We start from the raw sequence: 21,656 nt of genomic DNA, 5'->3' as shown, positions 1-21,656 counted from the left end.
TGTATGTATTAAGAGTACAGAATGTATGTAAGTGTTTAAATAGATTACTTATTAATTAAACTCCCACAGGAGGTTAATCTCAATAAATATACAGACACTATGTTTCCATTTGCTCCCTGTAGAGAATTTTATTAAATGCAACTATGTCCAAAATCCAAATGTTCTCAAGTTTAATTAAATCTGAAAGCACAATTTGAGCACAAAACAATATGTTGAAATGTAAAAACCCACTTGTGTTTGAGAGTCAGGCAAAATTGATCTTTAATTAAATTATATTTCATCCCTGTTTATCATTATTCCTGTTTTTATTCAGTAAAAAAAATAAATAAATCTTTTCAACTGTAAACCACTTGTGAACAGCCTGTGACTCTTCAATAGAACCGGTATGCACTTTTTCACTTTATTTAATTGTTATACTATTATCTTGCACTATTGTTTACACTTGTACATCCATTATCCTACCTCCAAATCAAGTTATTGTCTTCAGTCAGTGTCCCATTGTCTCATGTATGTCTATCAGTGAGCTGCTTGTATCGTATGTCCTGCACTTGTCTTCTGTTTGTTCACTTTCATATATTTAGTATATATTTATATATATATTTACTTAGTTTAGTTGAATTTAGTCTATTTTTGTTAAATGCTACTGCAGCTTGGAGAGGAGAGTAACGTAATTTCAATCCTTTGTATGTCCTGTACATATGCAGAATTGACAATAAAACTTGACTTGACTTGACTTGACTTCACCAATGAGGGTTGTGTGCATGTATTAGGCCACACCCTCTGGTCTAACAGAGCACATCATTGTTCCAGTAATAATATAAATCAGTGAATTTCTCATCTTAGCTCAGAGGATGAAGCAGCATTAAACACCAAATTAACTTGAACAAATCTGGACCCGTCAGTCCTGCTTTCATTCTTCTAGTTCTCACTGCTCTCCAGGTACAGTTTCAGTGTTCTTTTTATTTCTCTTAAAATTCCTTCTTTTTTGTCATTCATTTTTTGTGCATGTAATGTTTATTGATGGTATGTGCCTTTCTCTTCTAATGCAAACTATTTTCAGCCTTAAAGATACATTTCAATGATTTTCCTTCATGTTGCATCGTCATGATTTTGTTGAAAATTCAATGCAGCTGAGTATTTAACAAATTAACTTAAAGCGCAGCAACTTGCCTTGACCTGCTGATACCTAGAAGAGCTGAGATACAGTCATTTTAACAATGTGACCAATTATTTTACTAGAACCAAATAAGTGCCTTGTTTTCCTTGTTTATTTAATGCTTTCCACATTTTTGAAAAGGGGACTACTCACAATATAACTAACAAATTCGAGGCATAATTTATCAACAATAACATTTAGTATCGAATAATTTTGAGGTAATGCCCTTAAAAATAAAGCCAAAAGTGCAATATTTAGCCTCATAATATGAACATCACGTCCTCGTGTCATCTATAGGTGATAGAATGCAATTGCAGCACAATTTAAGGGTGAACAGGAAATCTAAATAATATCCAAATAATACATTTTATTCTAGGTTGTTCCCTTGCTGTTTTGTGTTAATATTCTTGCAGAGAGATGTTAGACCAACAGCCAAGAACAAACTCTAATCTCTTCTCATTATAATTTCTTTCAAAACATAATAATGACAGGAACCTGAATTTCACACATTTTTTGTTTCCCAGTAGTTTTTATCGTTGGATACAAGGCAGGATCACACCCAACACAGGGTGCCAGTCCAGCACAGGGCCATACACTCACATATTCACTCACACCCTCACAGCAGTAAACATTTTTGCATGAACAATTCACCTACTAGTGTGTGATTTTGGATAGTGGGAGGAAACTGGAGCATGTAGATGACACACAAGCAATACAGTTAACAGTCACCTGAGAGGGGCTCAAACCCACAAACCCAGGACCCTGTTGCGCCACCGTGCAGCTCATGTGCCACCCTGCATGAGTTAGATAGATTGCACTTATATAATAGGTACATGCAAAATTTATTTGCAGTGAATCAGCTCTTTCATAATCTGTTTCTGTCTCACCATTTCTGTCTTTCCCTCTTAGGTGTTACATAGTAATAAACATGGCGAGGTCGGCCAGTTCCCAGTTGAATAAACTGGTCAAGCGCTGGTATATGGAGCTTTCTCAAGGGGATAAAGTCCAGGCCATGTACATCTGGATTGATGGAACAGGAGAAGGGCTGAGATGTAAGACCAGAACCCTGGACTCTGAGCCAAAAAGCATTGATGGTAAGGAGGTTTGCTTTGCTTAAATATGAAGACGCGGGGTGCATGTCTTACTAGCTATCACCTCTCTCTCTTTGTCTCTCTCTCTCTCTCTCTCACACACACACACACACACACACACACACACAAGGAATGCATATTATTGAAACTGTTGCAATTTTATGCTTTCTAGTAGATGCTAAACTATTGACACCCTGCACTGGTACTGGATGCAGTGACCTCTCCATTTATATTTTTATCTGTATACCTCTTTCTGACTATATTACCCTTCATAGTGAGTAATATAATATGTTAAATACACTCATTGACCAGCTGTCAAATCATGATGGAGAGTGGTTTGCCACTCTGTGAAAGATCTTACGAGTAAATTGTGAAACAACCGCATGTCACAAGTTGTGTGTGATTTGCAGTTTGGAGTTTGGAGCAATATGCTGCCATTGAGAAAACAAGGCAACATTTTCTGGGAAGGCCTTGTTTATTTCAGTAAGATGAGGCCAATCCACATTCTGCATGGGTAACCACAGCAGGGCCCTTTAGTAAGGAGTCCAGGAGCAAAACCAGTCCAGACCTGTCACCCACAGAAAACAATTTGTGCTTTGTGAAAAAAAACAATACAAAAAAAAAAAAAAAAAACTTTTTATAATGGAGACCGGAACTAATGCAACACGGTGGTAAACATGCCTATGTCCCATATTTTGAATTGTGTTGGTGGCATCAAATTAATCATGGGCAAGTATTTTTCCCAAAAATTTCCATTAAATATAAGGTTTAAAGGCAATGTTCACAATTGTAATCCAATGCAATTTTTATAAAATTCAGAGAATATTTGTATCTCTCCATTCTGTTTGTGCTGGAGAGACCTCTTAACATTGAAAAGCATTAAAAGAGATGAGGATGTTGCTCCATAGGTGGGTCACACTGACTTAATTGTTACTTAAGGTGGAACTGAGTTTATTTTGGAAGAGAATTTGAAAAAGGTGCTGTAAGTCACTGAATATCGCCTATAGACCAGTTTGACTTTGATTAACTTCTACCCTTTACACCCCTCCTTGTCTAGAACTCCCAGAATGGAATGTCTTCGACAAAAAAGAAATGTACCTGACTCCCTCTGTCATGTTCAGAGACCCTTTCCGCAAAGACCCCAACAAACTAGTCCTGTGTGAAGTGCTGAAATACAACCGCAAACCTGCAGGTAAATAAGAACATGATTTTTCTGAATATGCAACTTGCCATGCTTTGAGCTTGCACACACGAGCACAGTCGTGAGTAAAACTCTGATATTTCAGTACTGAACACTAGGATCAGGAATATCACAGTGAAAGTATTATAGGTTTGGGTTTAAATATTGTTCATTCCCTTCCCTCCTCTCCTTCTGATCAGAAAACAATCATTGTTTAACGTGTAATAAGCTAATGAAGATGGTGGCGGGCCAGAGCACTTGGTTCAGGATGAAGCAGGAGTACACCGTCCTGGGCACAGACGGACATCCGTTTGGGTGGCCCTCCAATGGCTTTCCTGGACCACAAGGTCAGAATCACTGCATATTCATGTGTTTTAGTAGGACTTCATATTCTGCTCTACTGCTGTTGCACCCTGTGTTAATTTAGGTGTAGGATGTGGGCACTGGGGATTCTGAGTGTTTCTAAGTACAATGGTCTTTGCGGTCGTGTTGGTGACTCAGAATTGTGATGTCTGTTATGGACCATGTCATCGTATCTCAGCCCGACCCTCCAGGATTACATAATCTGGGTGGAGAGTATGTGAAAGCAGGGATTTCTTTTCTTCCCCTTATTTAAAAGGACCATAACATTGTCTTATTGAGTTTGAGGCTTCGATTTAGTATCTGATACTTAATAAGACAATATACTTAAAATGTTCTCTTTTAAATTGGCAGTAAATGTTATGATGTTGAATAGGGTTAATATTGCAGACCAAGCCAAATGTTCAGCTTACTTTTCATTATTAAAGTTATTCAGCTCTGTCTACATCAGCTGTTTTTGATCTTAATGCAGGCCAATCTTTAAACTGTTGTCATTTTTGTCTTTTTGTATTCCAGCACACTTTAAAATCACAATCCCTAGCAGCATAATCACACTTACAGCAGTTTAGCCAAGTCCTGAATCCCTGTGTAACTGTACTGTTCCCCCCTAAAGCATATGGCAGAGACATCGTAGAAGCCCACTATCAAGCGTGTCTGTACGCTGGAGTGAAGATCTCAGGCACAAATGCAGAGTCCATGCCTGCTCAGGTACAGACCACCAGCTGAACTCACTAGAAATCATTAATCAATAAATCAGTTAATGAAGAGAAGAGCTGTAAGACCTCAGCTGATTGTCATTATTTAGTTCAGCTGCAGGTGTGTACTAAGTGGTTACAGAACTGATCACTAGTTTAGTAAAGTCACCTTAAAATAGTCCTGATAAATGTTTAATTTTACAAGAACATTGCAAGATTATTTAGTCTATTTCTGGACAATTTTACTTATTTAAAATATTTTTATTCAGAGAAAGTTCTCACAACTATATTTTAATAACGTTTTGAATACTGACTATACTGCACACATCACTTGGTAAGAATAGTTTAGCAGGGCATGAGTTCAGTGCTCGTCTGCTGTTCTTTCTCTCAGTGGGAGTTCCAGGTGGGACCCTGTGTGGGGATCGAGATGGGAGATCACCTGTGGGTGGCTCGATTCATCCTCCAGCGAGTGTGTGAAGACTTTGGCGTCGTGGCTTCGTTTGACCCCAAACCAGTCACTGGAAACTGGAATGGAGGCAGATGCCACACAAACTTCAGCACTAAGGAGATGCGGGAAGAAGGAGGAGTCAAGTAAGTGAACAGTATTCATCTCTAAAGTGGGTGTATGGGGCTGAGGTCATTTATCCATCAGTGGATCATTACAGGAAGAAACATTAATTTCTTGGACTGCTTTCTAACACACTCCCAAAATCAAATCTACTATCCTTTGCAGAAATAAAAGTGTACTTAAAATATGTTATTTTGGAACCAATAACGTGTACTAAATCACTATTAATAAGTATTTTAAATTTTATTAAATTATACTTAATATATACTGAGTGTACTAGTCATATGTTATTTTGGCTACCCTTTTAATACAATTTAAGTATATTTATAGGGGTAGTAGTTTAAGTTTAAGTCATATATCATACACTTCGAATGTACAAATATTCTAATTTGTAAAATTATTTTGTCATTTTCCATTTGTCTGTCCACCAACTGCAAGCATTACGCTGTTACTCAGGTGCTGATACGCACATGTCTGCTGAAAATAGAGGGAGAGGAACCTGTTGACTGTTAAATCTCTTACTTTTAATCTGTCTTTCACTTCTGTTGTTGTCTGGACTGAACCTTCATTTTCACCCCCCTTTCATTTTCTTAACCTGCTTGTATTAGATTAATACTGTATATTATTTTTACCTTGAAGGGTTCTAACCATGCATTTTATACCGGTATACACTAGAAAATCACTGGGTTAGGAAACTACAATCTACAAATATACAAGTTTCACATTTTGAGTGGAATTACTGAAATAAATCCACTTTTTCATGATATTCTAATTTTATGACCAGCACCTGTGTATGTATATATATATATATATATATATATATATATATATATATATATATATATATAATTGTTTTTGAATATTTTTTTTGCCCTCAATCGGTTATTTTGTGAAGGAAATCTCTGGTGAGTTTAGATACTTGCTAAATAAATGTTTATGTGGCAATATTTATGTTGAAAGACATTTAAATTGTGAAAGTGAAAAAGGAAAAGGTCTAGAGCATATGCTATGTGTATACATGTTTAGTTGTTAGCTGGTTGTTAGCGGGCCTATAAGTGTCCTTGCCTGGATTAGCATTGTGGCTAAGAGCGCTAATATACAGATTTAAGGCTTATATACTGTCAAGTATTGATACATTGTTTATTTTGAGTTGAATATGCTTGAAGTATATCATTACTAAACAAAGTGCTGCATCATGCATGTTTTACAGAAAATTAACGGACTCCCAAAGATCCAAGATGTCGAGCCAAAAGCTAACTCCCAGTGAGCTGTGCAGGTGTCATCAGATGCGCTGTGCAGGAGAGAGAGACAGAAAGAGATAAGATAAGAGAGACACTTGAAAAAACACATGCATATGAAGATTGTCTGCCTGTGTAGTGAAGATTTGAACAAACTTTCTTATACAAACAGACGAGAAAGAAATTTTAAATGGAAAAACTTGTCCAGAGTAAAAGAAAATGTGAAATGTTTCTATTGTAGTTGTTTATGCATATTGTTTTTGTTACTCTAATATATGGAGGACCAAACCTGACAAACTAAATTAAAGTAAATAATAAATGAATATAAGACTCAATTTCCTCCATAATAATAAGTATAAAAACAAATTTGAAAATGATAAATAAAACCTTACATAAATTAAAATGTCTGTTCACCAACATGTGTATTTAATTTACTTTCTCTCTCTATTGACTCATTTATTTTTCATTTTGTTATATATTTACTGTTATAAAATCTTTATTATTTTTTCTCTTGTTTTATTAATGTTATTATTTATTCTTATATTTTTATAAATATTTATATATTTTTAATTATTCATTTTCTTTTGTTTTTTTCTTGCTCTTATATGATAATAACTGTTCATCAATGATGTCATGGAGTCTAAACATCCTTATTGGATGCCATAGATCACCTGTGCATGTCTTGCTCCATCAGTGGTATTCTGCAGTAAAGTAATGGCAGCCTTGATATACCCATAGCACAACTCGATGGACTGACCGTGTGCAGGAGAGACAACTCTCTCCCTTCGGTTATTCTGCTCACAGAAATGGAAATGCTGGAGACATGTCTCTCTCTATGTAGCTTCTCTGCTCCAGGGATGGAGCTGTATGAGAAACTGCTCTCACTGCTCTCCGCACGGCAGCTGCAAATTTTATACTCTTCAATTTTTTTTCTTTCTTTAATTTCAATTTAATTATTTTTTTTCCTCCCATTTATTTCTTCCGTATTTCCTCCATATTTGCAAGGTCTGTATTTTGTACTGAGATACAAACAATCAGTGGAGGGTCATATCATTCTGTTAATAAATACACATCTCATCTGTAACACTTTGCATCCTGGTCTTGCATTTGTGTCTAACCTCTCCTCAGTGAACATGGTGTAGTATTGATACTGGTCAATACAAACCTTTTAAACAAATATTCCTAATCTTAAGGTTGAGGTATTCTGCTTAAATTTAACCTATTCTGGATGCATTTGTTGGCCACATATGAATGAGTCTTGGAAATGGGACAGCATAATCACACTCCTATGATGTAGTCAACCTATAAGGTAGTCAGAGAGCAAAGAGCATGTATTTTATTCGGCTCAATGGTAACATATAGCTAGGTATCATCTGGAAATTAATGTTGGATTCTCTGTTTATATTCCCCAGTGGTAGCATATATAATGAAAAAAGCAGGGGACCAAGACAGCTTTCATGTGCAACACTGCATGATCTTCGTCATCATATCATCACCTTTTCCACTTATCCATTTTAGGGTCACTACAGGGCAAGCAAAGAAGCCCACTGTCCCCCACAACTTCCACCAGCTCCTCCTTGGGGATTCCAAATTGTTCCCAGACCAGCCGGAAGATATAACACTTCCAGCGTGTCCTGGGTCTACCCGGGGGCCTCCTTCCTGTTGGATATGCCTGGTATACCTCGAGTGGGAGGTGTCCAGGAGGCATCCATAAAATACATGATATGTTGTATTTTTTGGATATGTGATCTCTGAGGCTGATATCAAATTGTCTCTCAGTGATGTATGTTTGAAACCAGTTAAGGACACATCCAGATAGACCAAGCCAGTTTTGTAATTGATTGATTAAAATTATGTGATCAATAGTGTCAAAGGCCGCACTGAAATCTAGAGCAATCAGAACTGAGACCTTGTTTGCAGTGGCACTTAATCTAAGATTATTGACTATTTTGATTAAGGCAGTCTTGTGATTTGATATAAAACCTGACTGGAGTCTCTCCAAGATACCATTTATATTTAAAAAGCTATTTAACTTTTTCTAGTATCTTACTTGTGAAAGGTAAGTTTGATATAGTCTTGTAATTACTGACCATGCTATAGTATAGATTCTGCTTCTTTAATAGTGGTTTGAGCACAGCAGTTGTAAAAACGCATTAAAATAGAGACACTATTAAGAAAGTTTTTAAAATCTTTAGTGGGGACAGGGTCATGGAAGCAAGTTGATTGTTTGCTCTGTTTTACTATCTTGCATAGATGTTCCTCAGAGATGATACTAAAATTGCTCAATGTTGCTGGCTTATTGCAGGGCAGACGGCTCACATGGGTTACTGCAATTTCTGACAATACTAGCTCTAATAGTTTTATTTTATTGTTAAAGAAATGTGCATTCTTCACACTTTGAGGCTGATGCTAAGCTAGAAATGTCACAGATTGGACCAGGCTTTAATAACCAGTTGAAAACAGATCCCTGGTATTACAATCTCTTAAGTTCTTGGGTGCGATATGTTTTTTATCTTAACCAGTGCAACGCTGTCCAATATGCTACTTAGGTTACTGTTAAATGCATCAACCACTTCATTTAATGAATGAAATCTATATAGTTTACAAGTTCTGAAAATAATTGTTGAGCTGAGGCATCTAAGTGATATTTTTTGAGTAATAACTTCAATTTTTTTAGTAGATGTGCTTAGCAAAGCCTCGAAGAGCACACAGTAATGGTCAGAAGCCATAATGTCGGCCACTGAAACATTGTTGATGACTATCCCATGTGAGATTACTAGGTCAAGTGTATATCCTAGTTTATGTGTGGCCTCAGTGACATATTGTGCTAATCCTAGGCTATCTAAAATATTTAGAAATGTCATAGCCATTGAGTCAGTGCTGTTATTAAAGTTTTTTATAGTTGTTAACAAGCGTTTACCATTCGTACAGTTGTAAACACTTTTAATGCACCAAGTCTATCATGAACAATTTTTTCGTTTACCATTCAGTAAATATTACAGTTTTTTACAACTGATAACAAATGTTTACCAATACCTAAGATACCTTTTCTAAACTCTTAACACAGCAATACAACTACATCACACAAGTCACCAAATAGTTCATTTTCTGCTCAAAACCACATTTTGTTCATTAAGTGCCAAGTCTAGCCTTCAATATTCAAGCTAAACTTTCTCTACATTCACTAACCTAACTCTATCAAAACATGGCAAACCTACCATAATATTGAGTCATTCTTTCAAAACACTGGCACATCACAGCAAAATAACTCTCAAAATTTTACCAGTTAATGGCATTACAGAAACAGTATAACTTTCCATGTTTCAGTTCTACCAGCAAATAAAGGACATCCACTGTCTTTTTCCTTTAGTGTCAAATGTGTGCATTTTTGGTAACATACTATCTATAGGCAAATTACTAATATTTACTCTATGGTAGACAAAAAAGAGTTCATGACAGACATAGTGCAATAAAAGTGTTTATAACTGTACACTCTCAGGGAAAAAATACACTGTACAGGTACATCATTGTCACTAAAGGTACAAACAGTGTAAATGTACCATTACAGGTACAACAGTGGTTTTAGAGTTCAGTTGTGTTCCTTAAAGTTACATTACATTCTCTTCTCCAGAAGGAGAGGTGAATATTTGTAAAATTTTATTATAGAACTGTGTAAAATAAATGAACAATCATGGATATGGATTGGGGCATATGAAATCAACACAACTTTAAAATCTGCAATTATAAAAAACTGTGATACAATTATGTTCCCTAACTAAACATGTGGGATATGTACCATTGAGGGCACCACCACAGAGAGAGCAAAATTTACCACCACATGGTCGTGAAATTTTTACCAGTAATCAACAAAAAAAATCAACATACATAGCATTTTAGAAACATGTTAATTTACTGCATATTTTGTAAAAAATAAATGAATTGTGCTAATGGGTTTTGAAAATGTGACTACAGATTGGAGAAAGTGCTGTTAGCAATTGTAACAAACTGTAATATGGATATTCACATCTCCAACGAGAATTATATGGTCATACCTGGTCCGAATAATGAACAGAGAATTCAGGGAGATGATGAGGGTGTCTTGGGTGGTCTGTAAAATGTTAAAATAATCACATCCACCTCTGACTTAAATACAATAGTCAAATGCTCAAAGGACGAATATTTTCTTAAATCAATATTGTTGCATCCAAACTGCTCGGCGAAGATAGCTGCTATTCCACCCCCTCTTTTGTGTGGTCTTGCTGATTGAAAAAAAACCTTAAAATTGTGAGGGCACGAATAAAATCATTAATTAAAAGACTCTTGTTTGTGAATGATCTTGTATTCAAAAGTGCCATCTTAAGCTTTTGAAACAGGTGTTGTCTGTATCTGTAAATAGAAGCCTGTTTTTATTAATAGGCTTCAGATAAAAATAAAATGTATTTTATAACATACTGCCAACATAATATTTTGGTGATTTGAACACAGTGCTCTAAATCAGATCTGTCCTGATCTTATTTCACTAATATTTACACCATTCATTGTTATGTGTAGCTCTCCCAGAGTGAAATTTCGATGGCCCCAGCACCATAACCTGTACACTGAGAAAGCCTTGTAGTTTTTATGTCAAATCAAATTACATTTTAAATTAATGTCATTATATTTCAACAAGACTTATAAATAATTATAAATAACTAATGTCCTTTTCTCATTTCAAGTAAAATGTACAAATAAAACAATGATTTGGGAGGGGGGGCATATTTAAATAAATCCCTAATGATTTTTTTGTTTGAAGTTGACTTTATTGCTTTTAAATTAACCAGCAATCTGATTGGCTTTTATTGTTGGAGGGCCTTGATTTTTGCACATTGTACTTGATACAAGACTTCAACTGCTCCACAGTCCATGGTGGTTGTTGCCTGTTGCCATACTCTGTGTCTACAAAGCCATGTTGTTGTAGCATGTACAGAAAGAGGTCTGGCATTTTTTTGCTTATATATATATATATATATATATATATATATATATATATATGTGTGTGTGTGTTAATATGTTTAACCAATACATTTAATATATTAACCACCAACAGAGTGTGTTATTTATACATTAATTATAATGTGGCATACTTAACATGTGAAATGACTAAACTCATATTCTCAGGTCTCAGCTTATTTACTTTGCTATTTTCTATAAGTTCTCTGACACTTTCAGTGTTAGACCAAAAAACAAAAGAGGTCACTATTGCCCATCCTATCTATGTGTTACAAATTATTATTAATGTCTTTTAAGATGTTTACCACCTAATTAATAACCATGTAATAAACAAGTTTGTATGCCATTTATACACCATCTTAAATGCACTCTAATTTTAAAGTGGTACTGTTTCTATCTTGCTCAGAATTCACCACTATCCTGTTCAGGATGAAGCAGTTACAGACAATCAATCAAGCTAAACGCCAGCTTTTTTGCAAGGCAGTGCATTCTTGCTGTCCTTCACTACTGCATCCAACATATCATTAGCTCTGAAAGTTGATGGCCTTGAACACTTACATAAAATATGTTTTCCTTGTCTGTTTTGATATATTGAAAGACTCTTATAAATAAATTTTTATTGTTATTTTTTTTATTTTTTTTTTATTTTATAACATTGACTAGGTTTTTAAGCTTTGATGTAAATTCCAGATCTATAACCTCAGCTCAATCCCCAGTATGTGCTGATAAACCTGGAAAATGGATTCTGAACTGCACTTTCCTGGAAAATAATTTCTTAAAAATATTCTGGAGGTTGCATTCTGAAGGTTATATTGTGATTTCAGTTCAGCCAAATTGCTGTATTATTTTTAAGCCACATCTAAAACCTATAATCCATCTCAAGGTTATAATCAATATGCTTAGTTTTAGCCTTTGTCATTGGTTAAGCCTCAGAGATAAGGTGGCTCTCCCAGTGCAGTAGTAATATATTTGTTTTATAAGGAACGTGTTGAGTGTTTTAAAAGGTTATCAAGCTGAATTTGCCAATGCTAATCCAGTCACACACCTAGCAATAAACTAGCATGCTGTCATCATGCTCTTGATGCATGCTACATTCCTCTAAGAGAGAGCTTTCTCTTTGGACAAACAGAGGCCTGTGAATACACAAATTTAGTCCAGGATTAGACTGAACTTTATCATAGCATGATAATGTATCAGCTAGCAAGATTAGCTCCTTTGATTTTAGCATTCCAAAAAAAAACCCCAAAACATTTGTGTAGATTGTATATAAACTCCTCAAGTGATCATTATGACAAGTTAGAGGTTAATGACAGCTAGAGGTTATTATATTAGCCTAAACCAATGTTTTTCAAACTTTTTAGGGAAATGACAACAAATAAGAACTTTAAAGCCTATATATAATTTTAATTTCAAAAGCATCTGATGAACTGATGAAGGAATAGAGAGCGACCAACACAAACCACAGCAAAAGATGAGATACTGTCTCTAAGGGTGAACAGTGAGTGAACACAAGGTTTAAAACTCCAGCAGCCACTGCTATGTGTAATCAACACACCACACACCACGTCAGTGTCACTGCAGCACCTAGAATGATCCACCACCCAAAACATACCTGCTCTGTGGGGGTCCTGATAACTGAAGAAGGGTATGTAAGACTGCTGACTGATAGTGAAGGGCAGTAAATAGCCATAAAATGGCTAATAAGATATAAGGTGGGTTTAACATTACAGTTTTCTATGTTTCTGTAAGTGTTTCTCTTAAACGCTGCCTCTGGAGGATCTCTTTTATTCATAACTTAAAAAGCCAGAGCGTTCATAAATCATCAGATAAGGAGAAAACAGGGCAGGATCATCTGAGGACTAGTAAGAGGAACATGACCACACTTGAGCTGAACCGAAACAAATAAAGTATGTAATGAACTTGATGAACTTAGGGCAGAGGTACAGCTTTGCACACAACACAAAAACATCACCAAGTGTCTTCAGCTTAAAACAGAATTCCAGCACAGATTGAAAAGAGCTGCACAGCAATGTGCCTTCTTTATAGAAACGAGCATTAAAAAAGCTCTCCAACTCAGTGTTATTTACATTAGACCAGTCTGTTCTGTGGTGTAAGGGTTAAGTAACGTGACACGGGAGGGGTTTTAAAGCCATTTTCAGGAAATAAGGCACATAGTTCGGCTTGGTCCTGGAATTTACCCTCTCACTTGGAATGGTGGAGTTTTAATAGATGTTTTTGTGTGAAAAATGGCCTTAAAAATTATTAAATAGATATAACTATTTGAAATGCACACTAAAGCTGCAGTCAGTATAGTGTAGATATATTGACAAAAATATTATTCTTGATCAGGAAATTTTATGCTGAAATCTAGTAGCATGTGTGGAAAAGAGTTGAAAGGGCCTACTTGTTTTTATCATATTTTATTAGTTTTTTCCCCTGTGGCATTAAGTGAGTTTACAAAAGAAAGTAATAATTAATTTCACATGACATGAATTTACATTTTACAAACATAAATGCTATTTATTTTATGGTGCTGATATTAGTAGGAGTCTGAACCTTATTTTTGTAGAATAATTTGTCCATATTTCTGCCTAATTCAGTGATTGAGACAAATACAATTATGATGAGTGTTTAGCTGTCTAGAATGGAGCATTAAATCAAACTTAAAAAACGAGGACTTAACCAAACCCAATTCTACATTGATTTTGTTTGTATTTTAACCATTTAAATGGGTGGACTTCCATTTTATGAGTCACAGGCTAATAATCTTGTCCAGTCTGTGTTTTACATAACTAAATAACACACTCTTTATGTCCTTTTTTGGTCTTATCTTGCTTTTAAAAGAATGAATCAAGTCAGCATAGTCACTGTGTCATGAGATCAATCCTAATCACAGCCTTCAAAGGCAAAAAGAACAAGACAACAAAAAGGAGGGTCCACAAAAAAACAGACATCTCTTCCTGACCACACCAGAGAAAAGAACAGAGCTCAGTCGATCAGCTGTGCTATAATGCTGAGCGTGTGCTTTCTTTCCCTCCAGATCACGCACTTTTATCAGTCATGTTGTCTGCAGAGGCACGTAAACAAGAGCCGAGCCAGGTTTCTTAATATCTGGAGATCCTCCCAGGGCCATAAATGTGTTTTTTTCCGTCCCACTCCCAGATTGGAAGAGGTACAGGGAACATCCAAACTGAAACAGGACAAAAATATTTACCCTGTGTAATGGGGCTGGGTTAACAAGTTTGTCGCGGGACCTTTCACCTACATTCCCATGGTCTAACCGGTGAAAACTAACTCCTGCCTTCTGATTGGCTCCAGAAAACCTGCTCTGACCAATCACAAATTAGATCGGCTGTTGCTATCCTGCCCCTGGAAGAAGAGAAACAAGACCATGAGGAAATTGTTCTTTCTCTGAGCGTAATCACATCACATGCCCAGACACAACAGATCTGCTTTGTGTTTATAAGTTGGTGAAAACTCAGAAATTCAGTACAATTGAGATTTTCTCAGTAATGTGGTGCTTGTATAAAATTATATATAATTTCATACAGTAAAATACATAGATTTTTTTTCACATTCACACACACAATGTCACACTTTTTGAGCAAATAAACTCTTACAAATAAAATCTCTTTTCTCAGGAGCCTAAAACTTTTGCACAGTGCTGTATGTGAAGTGAAGCCTTTCTTTCAGGTTGTTAAATCCACTGCAGTGCACATGAGGTTAAGATGTAAACACAGTGACTGAGGGTGGGGTTTGTTTTGGTGTGAAATGCTTAGAGAACCGGTGTCTGGTGGTGAATGGAACTTTAAAAAATTTAAAAAGATTCTCTCAAAAATGGTATTACATGGAATGGGTAAAGCAGGTAAACTCTCGCTTGACCAACTATAACAGACTCTGCTCATGTGGGAATGCATAGATGTGCATTGCTGTGAGGATCTGATTCAGTTACATAAATACATTTTAGGGAGTGTCTACAAACATTTGGAATATTAGCATTAAGAAGGGGACCTGAAGCTGCATCCCACCCAGATCATCTCTTACTACTGGTCACAATTTTACTATGGATCTAATACGTCCCTGGTTCACTGCATCCTGTCTCAAAATAATAAATGTAATGATGAATAGCTCCAGTGTGGCGTCACTGAAGCTGAATTTTGGACAAACAGTGCCACAATGTGGACCTTCTCTTCATGAATCATGCAGAAAGAAGCCCTTCAGGGCCTCTGACCCACTTATCCAATCCATTCTGTATCACAAACAGGGTCTAAATCAGCTCAGAGTGAGCTGCATCACGTGCAGAAATGTCCCTGCGTTTAGTTTACAATATGCTAATTTGTCTCGTTATGTAATTATTTAAGGCCATGAGGGCAGCAATGTCCTTGGCCATGTGAGAGAGAATCATTAGTAACTGCCTCACAAGCATCAGAATGTTGCACTAAATGGCATCAAATATGGTCTGTTGTCACTTAATTGTGATTTAACCTGAATTTTATTGGGAAATCCTCTTGAAGCACAACTGTACGTCAGCATCTAGACCTTGCAGTAACACACAGGCTTGAAGACCAGACCCTCGACACAAACAGGAGGTGGCAAGAGGCGGGAGGAATGCGGCGCTGTTGCCGTGGTAACCACCGGATTGTGCAGGCTGGACCGAGTTGGGTCTAGTATAGAGAGGAAAGAAGGGAAGGCACATGCAGGGTTATGCAACCAGAGGAAGGCAGGGATAAGCAGATGTGAAGATGTATAAAAACACAACCCAGGGGTTCTCTATTCTAGCCACTGGAAAGTCTTTTGTTATTTTTCAAAATACAACTTTAAAGATTTTTTTCTAAAAACTGCCGGAGATGTAAACAAAGTGATTGTTGTGCTGCGACGCAGTTCAGGTCCCTGCGAGAGCTGGACACTGCAACAAGGAAGGATGAGCAGAATCAGTGGGCACCAGCTGGTGGGCCTCAGTGTTAGCTCAGGGAACTCCACAACCGTTTATAATCCGGTAACAAAAAGGGAGCATGAAATCAAGAGGAGCAGAGGGTTTCCACTCTCACTGAACAGTCTGAATGACTGGGCATTTCAAACAGGGGAAAGCTCTAAATGCAGTTCTAAAGCTAAACACATGCATACATGAACAAATAATGCACGCTTATATAACGACCCGTTTCAAAAGGTCACATGATGATGTAATCTTCATTATCTTGTTATTATTATATTTACATGCACATTGATCATTCGAGGATGTTTTCTATATTAAGGAATAAACATATTCTCCCTCGTCTCCACAGTGGAACACAGTTCTGGTTCTTAATGAAACATCAGTGACCTGCTCTGGTCAAAATCCCACAAGCTCCACAGCAGTGTTGTCCCACTATCTAAACAGCCCTGTTCAGAATGCCTACTTTCAGCACCTTTAAATGATATTGAGCTGCTCGATGTTCACCCCAACCCTGAGCACACAGCAGTGAGGAGTGAGGAACAGAAGCCCTGTTTTTAGCTGTTTTCGCTTGGTTCTTTCTTATCCTTTCTCATTTTCTCCAATTTAACTTAGTGCTCTTATTTCTCCACGTCTGTTTTGTTGCATTTAACCTTGTCTTTGCGCTCTCACATAAACATGGGTCCAACACTGTGATTGGACAGACTCAGAAGAGGGGGTGGGGCAATCCTAAAGTCTGATATCAGAAGCAGGTCAGAATCAGAAATGCTTGTTTTATCCTGTGTTTTCAAAACACAGAAAACTGACTGGGTGGTCTTGTTTCACAGTGTGTTGGTTGGTGGGCTCCAGGTTCATTAATTTGCACATGCACTGCACAAGAGATTTTTTATAATATATCACCTTTAATGGTAAGGTCAATTATATGCAAAGAGTAGTTAAGAATAAAATGCATGTAACATTGCAGTCTATCATTAAAGGCACTATTATATACAGATTACAATGTGTGAATAAGTGATGGTTTTGTAGCCATGAGCCTTCTAAGGGTTAAACAGAGTGTGCCAGTATTTCCCAAGACTTTTAAATGAGGAGCGTACCGTGTCGTATACAGAGCCGTACCGGGCAGTTAATGTAATGTGTGGGAGTGTGTCACCAGTCATGAGACTGAAAAGTAAATAAGGGTCACGCTTTTACAAGTCTTCTATTCTGTAAATTGGACAGGAGTGAGCAGGACGTCTCGGTGGAAATTATGTCTTTCACGATCCAGACACATGACCTAAGGAGGTTAAGGCCAAAGATCATCACAAGTTTCCTGCACTCTTAAAGTAACAATCATTTTCCTCACTGATTCTTCTCCAGATCAGGAAACAGCTGCTAAACTGACACTTTGTAGCTTTTATGCATCAGAGCTTCATGTGGGGGAGCCACTCTGAGGAGACTACACATTTGTATTCAGGGACTACAAAGCAATTTGATTCTTCGTCTCAGTTCAGTTGTCTACAGTTTGTGTAATCTTACTGTAAAAGCATCAGTGTGAATGGGATGCACTGGATCAGCTGCACATGAGCCTAAGGAGACCATACCCAATGTCATAAATCTGCCACTGCCAGAGGGGCATAAAGCTACCAGCAGAGCCAAACTGCATTTTCTCATTATGAACCCCATATGGGGTTTAAGGTTTTGATCTGACAGACATCTCTCTCTCTCTTTTTTTCTCTCTCTGCAGCATCCAAGTGTACCAGTGGTACAGTAAACAGAGTGCACCATGTTGGTAGGCTGGTTCCCCGGCGGCTGATGAGCTCTTGTGGTTCTTCTGGGAAACGAGAACTCAGTGACGCTCAATTACACTCACACGCCTAGAGCTCCAGCTGGAGAACAGCCTCCTGACACAGAGGAGTGAGATCTTTTACTAGGATGTATTTACAAGGTGTTTTTACATGAAGACCTCTAACCCCAGGATGTAGTACTATCAATGGACTCATCCACAGATGGTGATGTGTTCTCTAAACCCAGCAAAAGTAGGGTGAAAATTATTATCAAAGTAAATATAATGACACTGGTCCTTGGTTCATTTTCCACTGACACAGTCCCAAACCGAAATGTAGCTGGTGATGACACAACACACTGCCTCTAACTGGAACTGTTCAGTTCAGTTCCTTTATTTTCCCCAAGGGGAAATTTGTTTTGCAGCCAGCGTAACTAAACATATAATACAGATAAAAACACACACAATATCCCTAGACAACACAATTATAACAAATACACACTTCACAAATTTAATAACCCTATAGCTTTCTGTATAAATTAATTCTTTCGTCTTTTGCATTTATCCATTGGAAACTGGAAGTCTGCATCCAGAAGGGAAAACCTGAAATTCATAATTGAATGTATGGTGTGAAGAATTCAGTCTCAGTCTCGCTTTCTGAGTAACACGACATATAAACATGTCATGTAAGGGAATTTAGACGTTGCCAATTGTTTAACTCGCTATCCGAACAATGTTGCTGCTTTTCAGTGGGCTTTGGAAACTACAACAATGGCAGCAGTAACGTGTTTTTACGTGTTGTTGCTGTTGTTTGGGACTGAACACATTTTTGACATCAGTTCAGACAGGTCGGCAGAGTTTGTTTCCTCCTTGTTGCAGCATCCAGCTCTGGATGGATTCTTTTATCAGCCACTGATCCAAGGAGCATTTGAACCCCTTCAAATGACCACAGCATAATTTTCCCAGCTGCCGTTGTGTGCTGGATAAAAACAAATGTGATCTCTACTGCAGCTTGGAGATTTTACAGACGGCAAATTTGTGCTGCACGTCTGCATTGCGTGGCGTAGAGCGACGACTCTGTGAATAATCAGTGCTCTGTAAGGTTTACACATCATGGTTTAGTCCCTACTCAGTGTGGAACCACTAGAGAGCAGGCACTAAAGAAGAGCCTGGTTCAGAACCAGGAGGACATCTGTTTCCATTCACTATAAGTTTCAGTAGAATAGAGTATTTTAACTCACTAAACTGTCCTGGATTCTGGAATATAGTTATGCATTTCTGGACAGACTAGGTCTATGTTAAAGTGTTAAAGGGGTCTGTGATAAAGTGTTAAAGGGGAGCCGTGGGCTAATTGTTACAGAAGAGGGCTTAGGACTGAAAGGTTGTTGGTTTGGTTTCCACAGCCGGCAGCAAAACTGGGGGCTGTGGGAGTGAAGGAACAATCCACGGCTGAGGTGCCCTTGAGCAAAGCACTGAACCCACAACTGCTGCCCACCGCTCTGGTGTTCACAGCCCCTAGTGCACTAGTGTGTGTGTTCACAGACACAGATGGGTTAAATGTGGAAAACACATTTTGTTAACAAATTAATGAAAAAAAAAATTCATTCATTATCTGTAACCACTGATCCAATTCAGGGTCATGGTGGGTCACAAGGCAGGAACACACCCTGGAGTGGGTGCCAGTCCTTCACAGGGCTGACAAATAGTTGCACATTATCATTACATTAAAAAGTGTCTTATCGTGGAGAGTTTGATGGTTAACAGTATTACAGGGTGTGGACAATATGAACAGGATCAGTATGAACAAATGAAACAAGACAGCCCTTGCGTAACGGTAGAAACATGATGAAGTCTGACGAGTAATTACGCAGGAGCTTCATCTAAGCACGTTATAAAAAGTCCAAACGTTTGCAGGAAAATATTGAGAAACATAGAGATCTGGCTGTGGCTGATTAGGAAAATGCTGAAAGTGAGGAACTCTTAAAGTGAGGATTAGAAACTAAAAGCACTGAATAAAGCCTTTGGAACATCCTCATTGAGAGAAGGATGTGTTTCTTGTTACTGTTTGTTTTTGTGGTTTTTGTGCATCCAGACACGAAATGTTCTGCCTTCGAGAGCAGGCTTAATGCAGTGTGACTGTTATCAAATACAACAGCTACAAGAAGAAAATATTAGAGACAGTGTGATTTGTTAAAACAGTACAGAATATAGTTTACAAATACGATTTTTCCTCATTAATCCAAATGTAGTGAATCAGCTGAGACATATTTGGTTTACCACAATTAAAGTTATTTAGTCATTGTTATTGTTCCAATATTGGAAGTTTAGCTGCTATTACAACCATTAAGTTGTCTGCCGTGTGGACGTTTTTCACCGTTTCTGCAGAGAAGACTGGGATTTAATTTCTCCGTGGTGAAAAGTAATTTAAAACATGAGCGACGTTCAGTACTCGCACACACATGACAGAGTAAACACACACACCACAGTGCAGGAGCCCTCCTTATATAAAACACATGAAAATAGATATAGAGTCAATGAAACCAATGACTACATACACTTGCTCAAACACACCCTCTCCCTCGCTGGCTCTAGGAGCTGCTTTAAGCTGCACTCTCCCTCGCGCTCCAAAACAAACCCGGTGCTGCACTAATTAGCGCCCCTCTAGGAACTAGCAGTACATTTTTGATAAAAGTATAAATGAACTACAACCAATAAACTTAAAAAATAAAATTAAAAAGTACATACGTTTATATAAAAAACTGGAGGAAATGCTCGTCCTATGACAACAAGCATTTGTTTGCTTTAATTACAAAAAGATAAAATCATCTGTTATTTTCTGTATCGGCTGTTCCAAAGAGCTAATTCTAGATTATTGTATCGCCCCAAAATTAATAATCGGTGCATCCCTGCGTGACACTATCATGATTTTTCACTTGTGGGGAATTAACATAAAAATCTACTGACCTGGTCACTCACACAAACACAGACCATGGTGTTACACAGAATTAGAAAGAGACCTTGACTGGGTTGCACCGGTTTTGCAAAAGTTCTGTCTTAAGCTGTGTAAAGTCTTTACTAACACTTTGGTTAACACTATTTACTTTCAAACAAGCCTTTTACTAAATTGGGTGGCACCACAAATCCATATGCTGTGTCTTAACTAGTATCTATTAAATAATGCTGGTAAACAATGGCACATTTTCAGGACAATATCAATTTTATAACCTGCCAAGCACGTTGGGAATACAGATGGCAGCCTAAACCGTACACCCAATCTTATGTATATATATTGAACTGAACTGTATGTTTATATTTTATAATAATGCCCTTTCAAAATAACGGTTCATGCATAACGGCAAAAGTAAAAAAGTAATTTAAAAGTAAATTCCAAATTTGGAATTGTTAGAATAGCTTTGTGATATTAGCACAATAGGGTTAAATATAGATTTGGGCTTAAAATAAAACCAAATATTTTCTTATATATAAATCAAATCAAATCAAATCAAATTTATTTATGTAGCGCTTTTCACAACTGATGTTGTCACAAAGCAGCTTCACAGAATTCCAGTAAGACAAAGATTTGACATGAAATGTAAAAAACAAAATGTAAAACCCTCAAGTGAGCAAGCCAGGGGCGACAGTGGCAAGGAAAAACTCCCCCAGCTGAGGAAGAAACCTTGGGAGGAA

At 37.3% G+C, this 21,656-nt stretch overlaps 1 protein-coding gene across 1 annotated transcript; it reads left to right on the top strand.

Annotated features, from left to right (window-relative positions):
- Nucleotides 1-856: 856 nt before the first annotated feature.
- On the top strand, nt 857-5,077 carry LOC136678256 (glutamine synthetase-like). The gene is made up of 6 exons (XM_066656235.1): nt 857-939; nt 2,066-2,250; nt 3,305-3,439; nt 3,628-3,804; nt 4,401-4,495; nt 4,874-5,077. The coding sequence occupies exons 2-6, from the start codon at nt 2,085-2,087 to the stop codon at nt 5,075-5,077; spliced, it is 777 nt and encodes a 258-aa protein (XP_066512332.1). The 5' UTR covers nt 857-939; nt 2,066-2,084.
- The last annotated feature ends 16,579 nt before the right edge of the window (nt 5,078-21,656 follow it).

Source organism: Hoplias malabaricus, chromosome Y, assembly GCF_029633855.1.
Source record: "Hoplias malabaricus isolate fHopMal1 chromosome Y, fHopMal1.hap1, whole genome shotgun sequence".
Taxonomy (NCBI): Eukaryota; Metazoa; Chordata; class Actinopteri; order Characiformes; family Erythrinidae; genus Hoplias; species Hoplias malabaricus.
This window is presented reverse-complemented; position numbering and strand designations above follow the sequence as displayed.